This window comes from Pempheris klunzingeri, chromosome 16, assembly GCF_042242105.1.
Source record: "Pempheris klunzingeri isolate RE-2024b chromosome 16, fPemKlu1.hap1, whole genome shotgun sequence".
Lineage (NCBI taxonomy): Eukaryota > Metazoa > Chordata > Actinopteri > Acropomatiformes > Pempheridae > Pempheris > Pempheris klunzingeri.
In genome coordinates, this window is record NC_092027.1 from 9,502,712 (window position 1) to 9,514,705 (window position 11,994).

The 11,994-nt window shown below is 38.4% G+C and overlaps 1 protein-coding gene across 1 annotated transcript; it reads left to right on the forward strand.

The window, feature by feature from the left end:
• The first annotated feature begins 202 nt into the window (after positions 1–202).
• On the forward strand, positions 203–1,778 carry LOC139215829 (CD59 glycoprotein-like). The gene is made up of 3 exons (XM_070846862.1): positions 203–260; positions 741–848; positions 1,618–1,778. The coding sequence occupies exons 1-3, from the start codon at positions 203–205 to the stop codon at positions 1,776–1,778; spliced, it is 327 nt and encodes a 108-aa protein (XP_070702963.1).
• Positions 1,779–11,994: the final 10,216 nt, after the last annotated feature.

The window sequence follows — 11,994 nt, forward strand, 5'->3', positions numbered from 1 at the left end:
AAGAATAATATTCACAGTCAAAAATAAGGCTTGGTTTGCTTCGTGAAAAATCTCTTGACCCCCCCAAAAAAACAACAGAATGATGCAGAGGTGACACGTGTGGAAATGTGTTGTTACTTACTTCCACAGAGTTAATTCCCTGCCTTTTATCCAGCTGTGTTCTTTTTGTTTTGATTTTTCAGACGGTAAAGTGCTTTCAGACATGATGAGGAGCTCTGTGGGGTTTTGGCTGGCTGTCAGCTTTGCCATGTTTGGATTTGGTAAGAAAAAAGGGTCTGAAGAAGGAATCGGTATCTCTTTCATTAATGCTTACTCTTTCTTTTTTTGCTCCTTAAAGGCGCAGCCAAGTGGGGCTAAGTCAGAGAGATTATATGTTTCACAAAGAGAAAACATGTCAGCCTGAGGGAATATTTTGGGAGATGTGCGTGCAGTTTGCATGTTCTGCTGTTGTGTCATGTCCTTCCAGTTCACACTATGCAGAGTCTGTGATAAATATTCATTCGTCATATTTTCTTTGATGTTTCAGGACATGCAGTTTTCTCTGAGTGCAGTTCTGTTGTAGCTTTTTGGTTTGGTTTAGCAGATTGTAATATATTTATGAAAGACAGCATATCAGAGATGGTTTTAGTCCATCACATAATCACAAATCACAACTTGTTGTGTTTACACATTGGTTTTTGTGTGGATTGAACCACTTCAGACTGAACTAATAACCTGAATCACGCGTCTCGTTTCTCCAGGCCTCTCGCTGCAGTGCTACTCCTGCCCTCGTGGCTCCACCAACACTTGTGAAACCCAAGCGGAGTGCAACCAGGATGAAGACAGCTGCCTCTCACTCGTCAGCGGTGGTAAGCATCGTTAAGGAAACAAAGATCAAATGTACAAACAACATCATAAAGTGACATTTACAGAACGTTTAACATCTATCTGGTTGAGACACGATGCAGGGTGAGGGAGAAATTAATAAATGAATGGAGCGGGATTATCATAAGTGTTAACTGATGTGTGTAAAAGCAGAAAATAAAAATATCTTAATAAATATTTGGGAAAAAAGGAGATAATAGCAAAAGTGATGGGAATTTTACATATACTGTTATTAATTCGCATTCTACTGCCATTTAATTAAATGTTAATTAAAAATGATTTTTTCACTTGATTTGACAATAACTAATGATTGAACACATCATATCTATCATATATCATACTGCATTGTTCTGTTTTGTTTACATGCAACACTGAAAACGTCATCAGACAAAAATATTACGAGGCCCACTTACTGGAGCTTTCCACCACATCTCATGGGCCTCATCAGTGGATAGAGTTGGCTCAACTGTCATGGAGATGACCTCTGTAATGTGCCACTTTAATTTACAGTTGTTTAATTGTGAACATGTGACCGAAATTTCATACATCCTCACCCAGCTCAAATCCAGGGACTCACCCACGATTTTAATGTTTTCTTCAAGCTGGTGGTTATTTTCCAGACACCAGTCTTTCATTGGTCTTTCCCTTGTTTGTTGTTGTCATTGAAATGCACAGCACAGGTATAGGTATCTGTTATGATAAACATATCAGTAATGATAATGCTCACAAGACTTATGCTGTGTCTCCCCTCAGGAAAGACCTACACCAACTGTGTGAGGTACACAGACTGTGACTTTTTGACTCTGGGCCTAAGATTTGACCTCCCTGACTTCACCTTCTCCTGCTGTCAGTCAAAACTCTGCAATGGCCAAGAGAAAAGTCTCCTTCAGAAATTTAAGGATTTTTTTGGTTAAGAAATAAATAGGAGAAAAAAGTCCATGTAGCACTCACAGTAATTGTTTTACCACCGCTGAACATTGTTAAACAATAAAGTCTTAATAAAAAAACCTTGCTGTGTCCATGAAACACGTCAGTCACCGTTAACAGAATCAGCTGTATCTGTAAAGGAAATGTACTTTCCTACATTTACTGCGATGTGGGGAAATACACTTCAGCTCACTGCACAAATCTTCACCTCATCAACTCAGTTAAATAAAAACCTTATTTTCTGCAAACAGTATAATATAAATCAACTTTTCTACAGAAATGTCTTCACAATTATTAAACATTTTTATCTTGATTCTAATGTTGCAATTTATGTTATTCTGTCTTTTTTTAAAACATACCAACAATCAGTTTTATAAAGTTCCTGAATCAAGCTGAATTTTACTTGAAAGAGGTCGAATTAATAGTTAGAAATTGTTACATATATTATTATATATAAACGTGTACTGATTCTGAAAATTACACTAAAATCACTATCAGTGTCTTTGATATAGACTCACATATTCACAATAGAGAGAGAAACAACACCAATTTCTTTCTTTCATTCAACTGAATGCACATCATCTGGTGGACACCAATTTTAGTTTGATAATTTAAGCATGAGCCAAAACCATCATGTGGCATTCACCAAATCCACATTTACTGATTTATGTATGTGTACCCTCTATAAGGATTGATTTGATCCCATTACTGCTCTATTTAAATGCACAGTCTGGTGAGAAATGTGTCACTTTTCATTCACATTAGACAGAGAAACATGGGGGGAGAGAGAGGAAAACAGATCCTGTAGACAGACATGTCAACACCATGATGCACTTCAGTGGGCTGCAGCACACACTATGTCCACTCAGTGCCGTGTGTGATGGCTAGATTCAAACCTTTGATTTCAAAAGCTCTCAGTTAAAGCCGTGAACCTGCTGAAGCACAACAGCAGCCTGAAGAAATCCACGACCATACGAGTGTCTGCTGCTGCCCTTGACTAATAATTAAGATCACACTGAGTTTCTAAGCAAGCTGCAGTATTCCCCTACAGCCGATTATAGAATAATGTGGTGAGGACAGAAACATGTGTGTAAATGTAAATGGTAAATGGTCTGTATTTGTAGAACACCTTTCTACTTATTTCAACTACTCAAACCGCTTTACATCACATCCTCATTCACCCATTCACACATCATTCATACAGGAGGAATGTAATTTGGAGGAGACTATTCTTTCATACTCATTCACACACTGAAGCCACGCTTCAGGAGCAAGTTGGGGTGTGTGTGTTTGTGCGTGTGTGTGTGTTTGTGCGTGTGTGTGTGTGTGTGTGTGTGAGTGTGTGTGTGTGTGCTGTAAGGCCTGTTTCTGCAGCAGTGAGTAAGTAGAATGTCTTAATTTGTTGACTTTAATTAAAAGAAGGACAACATCTGTTACCTGAAACAATGTGTGTGTGCGTGCGTGCGTGTGTGTGTGTGTGTGCGTGTGTTTGCCCTCATGATGTCCTCAGAAAATAAGAATAAATTCTGGATAAAATACAAATCTTTTTAAAGTCAGAAAAGTCATTACATGTCAATAATGTCAATGTCCATCAAAGCAACTGATGCTATTTTATTTTGTGTGTGTGTGTGTGTGTGTGTGTGTGTGTGTGTGTGTGTGTGTGTGTGTGTGTGTGTGTGTGTGTGTGCGTGTGTGTGTACTGTATGTGTGTGTCTGTATGCTACAACCCTGTCCAGGTGGCTAGATAATTAAAAACATTTCTCACACTTGATTTTACATAGAAATCTCAATGCTAACATCTGGACGAGCAAGAGAGGAAAAGACCAGGTGTGTGTGTGTGTGTGTGTGTGTGTGTGTGTGTGTGTGTGTGTGTGGGTGTGTGCGTGCATATATGCGTTTGACTGAGAAAGAGAAACTAAAATGAGCTATGCCGTGTGGAATCAGTGATATTTTGGTTATGTAACCAGAATATAACAGGACTAATAAACAAGAGATGTATAAAAAGTACACTGGCCCTGAGAGCTCGAGACACTGCAATTAAATGAATGTGCAGCATGAGAAAACATGCCACAAATACACAAAAAAAAAAACAAGTAAAAAGAAAAAAAACCACAACTAATACAAAAACGCTGCAAGTTACAAAGCTATAAAACCCCAAAAAAATTTCCTGGTGACACTAGAAACTAATGAACACTTCTCGGCACATAAGTTGTTGTCATGGTTTTCACCGCGGTGTGTAAAGTTATGCACGGTGCCTTCAAATAGAGTTGTGGTCATTGTTTTCACAATAAGAGTGCACCCCCACCTCCTGTGGTATCTCTGACTGTGTAAGTGTAAGTCTTCTAAAGGGTCAGAGTTCAGCACTTGTGACATACTGTTGGTGTATTTTCAGAGATGGCAGCGGCCTTGGTTAAGTTAATATATTATAATTTTACTTGTGTAGAGTTTTTCTTACCAATTTCATATCTTAGGAAATAAGATATGAAATATATTCCCAACTCTATCACATTACTTGCATTATGATACGATTTTAAGAGAAATCTATGGATGTAAATAGACAAAGTGTGGTCAAATAAACACCTAAATGAGCATTCTGGACATTGTTTTTCCACTAGTCTAAAAGAAGACATGTTAGAGGAGCAAAATAGCCCAAAATCTCAAAATTGTCCAGTGCACGAAATAAACATTTTGCTTGCATTTTCTACATCAGTGTTTAGTTGTCTTCTTCTTTGCTTGTTGGCAGATTGTTGCACTTTGTGTGTCACTGCCACCAGCTGTCGATCACCTGTATAACCTTGAAACCAGCATATCCCTCGTGAGCGTGCACGTGAATCCTGTTGCTCTTGTACAACACCAAGAAAGTAGGACCCATTCATAAAAACTTTGCTCCACAGCACAACTCTGGGTCAAAGACTCCCCATGGTGCCTTTAAATTGTAGTGTGTTGAGCTGTTGAGGCCACTGTGAGAAAGACCCAAAAATCACACGTATATTTCAGCAAACGAGCAGCAGTTATTACTGGTTTGTTGGCTGGGTGTTGGTTTATCTGTTTGTCACAGGTGTGTCTGTATTTAAATCTGTCTGTAAAGATTGAAGAATATATTTCAGAAGCAATGAGGGCAAAAAACAGGAAAAACTGATGTCTCAGCCTGTCTGATCAGCCTCTAAGACTGACAGGGAGGAAAGCTTCCTGCTTCAGAGTCGAGTGCATTTCACAGACGAACCGGCAGCGTGACACCAAAGGAAAAAACACAGCAGCTGACATGCTGTAAATCCTTTGTTCAAGCACTAAAATATATACAGAGCTGGATTTGAAGCCTAAAGCAGCACATGTGAGTGTTTTAGCTGAGATCGATAAACAGCGTGAATATCAGCTGCTTTCTGAGAGGTGGAAGCCTGTTTTTAATTAACAGCAGATGTTTTTGGGGTGTTGAAACAAGGAGATGCCTCAGCGAATAATTGAAGTTTAACATTTTTGAGAAGCGTTCTTGTTCAGACACTGTGACGCCTCAGGAGCTTCCCGTTTCTCTGCCCTCCTCTTACTCTTTCACTTTTTCTGACTCTGAACATAGTTATTTAGACATAAGGCTGCTTTTTTTTTTAAATATCAAAGACTAGTAATCTTCAGTATCATGCGATTTTTAGTGTTTTGTCTGCTGCCATGTGCACTGGCTTGAGAAAAAGAAAAGACAGTCCTCCCACTGCTGACTGTTTTGGTGATTAATGCAACCAATTAAACTTGATTTTATGGCAGCACTCCTCTAATAAACTGTAAGGCATTTTGTGTGTGTCCGTGCTTTCTTATTTAATCTAAAACTTTGCTCTTCTTCAGAATGTCACTATAGGTTTTCTATAGTTTTGTGCTTTTTTGTTAATATCATGATTCATTCAGTCTGTTATCTGAATATCATTCTAGAGGACTTCTTCTTGCAGGATGTGACATAGGAAACGATCCAGGTTGGCTGGTCTGTGTGAATGATCTATGAGTCTCAAGGCTTTATAATACTCTGAGACAAGATATTACAATCATTCACAACAGTAATCTACCAGGAATGTATGTTTGTGCACCTGTATTTGACAGGCCACCACAGTGGAGCCAGGTTAAACTTTTGGCTAGATGGTCACATGTTTTAGATGCTTGTGTTGGTAAACTGCCGTGTCACCAGAGTCATCTAAACCCATAATGCTCACCATTTATAACTAATTGATAACAATTGATAAAATTGATAATAACTGATATCTTAATAAGTGAGTTTTACACATGTTAGCAGCTGTTTCCCCCTCCTTCCAGCTAAGCTAAGCTAAGCTAAGCTAACTGCTTCCTGGCTCTAGCTCCGTACTTAACACATAAACATGAGAGTCATCTAACTATCAAAATTATAGCTTATTATAGCTATATTATAACTATTTGGATGACCACATTTTCAAACCCCCAAACTGGGAGCCTTTGGTGAACTGCATGTTCATGCACGCACTACGTATGCGCTTATGCAGGCAGGATGGGGGACAATTATTTCAGCGCTAAGCACCCCGTGCGAAGGGGTTTAGCCTCCTGGAGCTCTTCAGAAAAAGAATGACTTTCTCTTTGACATGACAGATTCTGTCAGAAAGAGCCACATAGCCTCATTACCTGGAAAAAGCCTGGACAACGACACACTGATTGATTGACACAGATACAGACCAGTCAGTGTTGAATTCAGATGTGTAGTGCACCGTTTATGCTGTTAATTTGGGTTTGGAAATAATGAGTGATCGAAAACGTGAGAAATGTCTGTGTAAGTCTAATATTATAAGCTGGTGTGAAAATTGGGACAGTTTGGTAGTGAGACATTTGATATTTGTCAAGCCACCGTATCTTTACCTTCTTAAAATGTAAATGTAAAATGTATCCTGATGTTTAAGTTGTTTTCTAAATCATTCTCTCTTTTTTTTTTTCTTTTTAATTATTCTCTTGGACAGCTTCACCAGATAAGCAGAACAGATGCACTCTCCTTTCTGTATATTTGCATTAGACTGTACAATATGGCTGGTGTCAACAGGCTGTAAAACTATTACTGGTGATGAAACAGCTAAACCAGAGATTCACTTCCTGCACGGATCTATAATGAGCTTTACTGGTCTGTAACTGTGTCATTCTGGTAATCACGGCAGCAACTGGTTTTATTTTCTCTCCCTGTTGCTGTTGCACTGTTGCACAGCAGACTATTGCCATGGAAACCAGACCTGTGGAGGGCTTTGTATAATTTTTCTGTATTTTTTATATATAATCTCCACTAATCCTGGACCAATTAGTTTCAGACCAGGACAGAGAGGAGGAACGTCTTCTTCCCTTGATGATTTCGTTTTTGTCTTCCTTCTTCATCTCTCTAAATCTGTCTCTCTCTCTTTCTCTGTCCGGCTAAATCTGCCTTCGTTTCTCTCTCCACATTTTTATCGGGCTTGTTTTTGCTAGAACTGCTGCACATAGACACGCACACATGAACACTAGATCATCCCACATTAATTTTGCTTCCTATTAATCCAATTAGTCCTAAGAAATTGCAGATTTTGTTTCATCTGTACTTTTTTGTCCCTCTTTTTTTATGTCCTCTTTTTAGTCCTGATTTCCCTGAGCCCACTTCCTCTTCTTCTTCTACTACTACTACTACAACTACTAATACATCTTTAATACTAATAAAAACTACAGCTATTAAACTGTGTGTGTTTTCACCAACACCAATGGTGCAAGTTGCATGATTTATTTATTTTTTCTATCAATGCATTTGTCTCTCTGTCTCTGTCGCTTTTCTGCTCTCTTGGGTGCCTTTAGGCATGTATGTGTCAGGGATCCCATGGGATGTGTGTCTCATGGGTATCTGCGACATGCACACGCTGGGAGGACACAACGCACACACACAAACACACACTAATTTTCCCAGTAGGGGGCATATACTCAGATCTGGGGGAGAGAGAAGCACAGTGGGAGTACAAGGGGAAAAGATTATACCTCTGGGGCTGAGACACACACACACACACACACACTGAAGTCACAGACAAATGCAGGCAAACACAGCAAACCCTGAACTTTAAACAGTGAGGTGAAATTCCTCTTTTCAGTGACTGAAAAGTTTCATACATTACATTTGCATTAAGTTGAAACTGATTTAAGGTTTTGAAAGGAGGCTCATGCAACAGTCACTCAAAATGCTGATATAATGTCAATTAGTTAGAGTTTTCATAGGAAGCTTCTTCAAAACACCTTCTGTTTTTTATGAGGGGATTGTAGAGGAACCAAGAAGGTGGAGTCATTTCAGACCTCAAGTAAAAGTTATTTTTTTCTTTTTAGATTTGCAGTTGGAGGTGTCAACTCTTGGATGGACATGAAAAATTATGATGACATGATGTGTAAAAGAAAATGATGAGCATCTGGTTCACGATAAAAAAAAAAAAAATCAAAGGTGTTTATAAAGCCTCAGGGAAACATGTCAAATCCAAGTACCAAGGAACAGTGCAGTAAAAAAATCAGAGATTAATATTCTGTCCTCTATATCTGCCCTGATAATGGAGACTTGAGGTTATAGCAAGAGGTCAAGACAACCTCTTATTTATTTATCTATTTATTTACTTATATATTTATTTATTTAAAGGTGTAGCAAGGTTTTCTAAGTCTAAGTCTCCATCTGTATATGCTACTTCTATACTGTTTGTACCACATATAATTCTGTTTTAACAGTTATACAGAATAGAATTAGAACAGAATACAAGAATATCAGCATTATATAACATGCACGACTTTGGAAGGATTCTGCCACTTAAACCTCAAGAAAGAGACATCAAACTGTTTTTTTCTAATATTAATACTTATTTTTTCAACACTTTTTTTCCCCAGCTGTGAGCAGCTCGTCCATGTGGTTTCAGCTTTGGATTTTGGGGCAATATTGTCCATCAACATCACACTCAAAAATCAACAGCATTTAATCGGCATGCTGTGGTTTGAGTAAACTTTATTTTGTCACTTTTCTGATGTAAGCACACGATACACTAGTAACCTGCTTAGAATCAGTGTGATATTGGGACATGACTACTGAGAGTTGTGGGTACTGTAGTAGTTGGTTCCAGTCAGCACTCAAAGAGAAGAAGCTACAATATTAACAGAAAATGGCCACAATGTAACCCTACAGTCTTATCCACAAAATGATCTTTCATATGAATACGTCTGGTACACAGGATTAATATGCATGTTCATTGTTTGCCATGCCTTAGTGGCAAATAAATTATTGATCATAAAAATAAAACATCTTGAGGAATGTACTGATGTTTCTGTGCAGAGGAACACATGACAATACAGCAGGAAAAGTACTTGAGAGAAGCAGCAGCTGAACCCCCTTCCGTCCTCTATTAACCTCACACTGAGTTACTGTTCAATAACTGTAAGACTTATGCGGTGTCCCTTACATACAGTATACATCTGCAGGCAGTTTAAATAATTCCCTACCAGTTTCTAGCCAGTTAGTGTTCGCAATCTGGTTGGCAATTTAGAAAATGGAATCACTGATTCAAAAACTGTTTTTAATTGTTTTCGGCAATCTAGAAATTTCAACTTAGCAACACAAGTATACATTCACATTCTTTCTACGTCTGTCTGTCTGTCTGTCTCCCACACACAGACAGATTTCCTCTTTGTCTTGGTGATATGTAATGACCACTCAAGCATGGAGGGCCAAAAGAGCTTGAGGTCAAGGGTGAAAAGGAGCAGGGGATGTGCCACTTCAGCAGCATTTATGTGTGTATGTGTGTGTGTGTGTGTGTGTGCGTAGATGATAGATTTCCCTCACTGAGAACAAGTCCTCAGCACGCACGCAAACACACGTCAGATCCACAGAGGACATCAGTGTGTTTGCTGACATATCTGACGGCATTATCAGCACTGAACTCAGATCAGCTCTCATGCTGAAGTGTTGCAGGAGTCGTAGCAAGTGAACCGTGAGGCGACATGTCATGTTTGTTGGTGAAACTTCAGCCAGATGCTGCCACACTCGCTGTCGTTTAATTCTAGCAGATAAAGATTACAGAGAAGTGATGAAATACACTGTATAGTGTCCTGCAAAAGTATTATCAAAATAAGATGTTTCTGTGGATTAACTTCCTATAATGTTGCCTTGCAGAGTCGATGTTCCTTTATATGGATCTTTATTTAAGATCACAACGTACCACAACCATGTGTGAGCCTGTCCTTTGTAATATCTGTGTAACTGAGAAAACAACATACTATGCCCTAAAATGACCAAAGAACTGTCCAAAATGCAGGAATCTGCCATATTCTTCTACAAATATAAGTGGATCAAATCGTTTCAGTCAAACTAAGGCTTAACTAAGGCTACACTAAGGCTTACATAAGACTCAGAGTTTCATGTGATCCTCTTTTTCATTTTTTCCTCAAAGACTGAATGAAAGTGGTCTATTTCATTACATGACATAAATATTTCTGCTTATAAGGAAACAATAATTTAATAATTTGATAATTTTAAGGATTTACAAAAATAAATGAAAAAAGTTTTCTGTTGACTTAATACTGCAGTTCACACACACTGACATACAGGGAGGACACAGATTTAGTATATGCTGTTCATGTATTTATTTTTACCTTTTTGTGTAGTGATTTTTTTTTCACATAAATGCATTTATCAGATCAAACTTTAAATTTTTTTTAAAGTTTGATAATAGAAGAATAAGATGATAAAAAAAATAATAAACCAAGGCAGCTGTGAGTGACGGTCTCCAAAGAAATACAAGAGATATAAAATCTACAAATATAACTGTTTTTCAGTTGTGCATGACAACAAAGGAAATGGCAGAGAGGTGACGTCCTAGTGTGGCACACACACACACACACACACACACACAAGCTCTCTCTCCCACCCGACTCTGGTCCCCATATGGACCCTCTCCTGAGAGAAAAGCTATCAGGGAGGCGTGCATGTGTGTTTTTTTATGATGTGAGTGTGTGTGTGAGCACAAGAGAGGCCAGTGCACCAGTCTGGAAATAGGGGACACATTAATCTTATTTGTCATAACCTGTCCCTTGAGACGCTCGGACCCCCCCTGTCCCCATACCCAACACAACACACACACACACACAAACACACACGCGCTGACCCCCTCCTGTGTGCTATCGGTATCTGCGACGGACAGAGAGAGTGAGGCTAATTACATGTGAGAGTTAAGACGGTGGAAACAAGACAAAGACAGTAGTGTGGCTGCTATGTGTGTGTGTGTGTGTGTGTGTAAGAAAGAGTCCATGCGAGTGTGTGCATGGCCTTTGTTTGGGTTATAATATAATTCACTTTGTGTCCTTTGCTGTTACTATATCTCGGTAACACAAATTACTCTTACCTCTCATTAGTCCATGTCGGTGTCCAAACTTTGTGTGCCCATGTCATTGTGTGTGTGTGTGTGTGTGTGTGTGTGTGGGCAGGACAAAGGAACATTATGCAGGACTCTCACTATTTTTTCTCTCCCTTTTTGTCATGGTGCTGTTGGCTAAAACATCCCTCGGTTTGTGCTGTGAAACGTGCAACAAATTTAGAAGAAAGAAGAAAAGATGGCTTGAAATAATTCTGGAAAATAATAATTCAATTCAATTCAAAATAATTGAATTAGGGAGAAGTTGGAATCTGTTTGTATCTGTAAAACCAAAAACATTATTAAGATTTAAAACATGAAATCTTTATATAATTGGGCCAAAGCAACAATGTGCCTGTCTTAGAGAGCTGCAGTTATCTTATCTCTGATAAACACTGTGAGTTTTTTTTTTAAGGCCAACAGACACAAAAACCCAACCTTTAGTTTATTTATTACATTAATATTGTTTTGATATAAGATTTGCTCAGAACACAATTTTTTAACCTTTAAAAGTTGTTTAGCGTTTTCACTTGTCAAGATGCTCAGAGAATGTTGGTCATATCTATCATATTTCTTATTTGACTCTCAAATAAGGGTTAGGTTTAGGGTTCCAATGTTAGATGATGCTGACAAACAATAAGCGTCTGGTCATGTATTTGTTTTACACCCAACACATACCGCATGTCACCTTTTAAAGTTTGCCCCAAAACCAAAAGAAATCAAAATGGGTTATTCATTCTTCAGAAAGGTCCCTTAAAGTTTGTTAATTCACCACCTTTGGGGGTTTGTTTAAGTTATTATCAAGTAGATTTCCATGAAATCA

Excerpts from the sequence above, each read along its gene's own strand:
- LOC139215829 (XM_070846862.1), top strand. The coding sequence starts at position 203 with ATGATGAGGAGCTCTGTGGGGTTTTGGCTGGCTGTCAGCTTTGCCATG. Across the intron at positions 261-740 it reads CTTTGCCATGTTTGGATTTG|GCCTCTCGCTGCAGTGCTAC; the intron begins GTAAGAAAAAAG and ends TCGTTTCTCCAG. Across the intron at positions 849-1,617 it reads CCTCTCACTCGTCAGCGGTG|GAAAGACCTACACCAACTGT; the intron begins GTAAGCATCGTT and ends GTCTCCCCTCAG.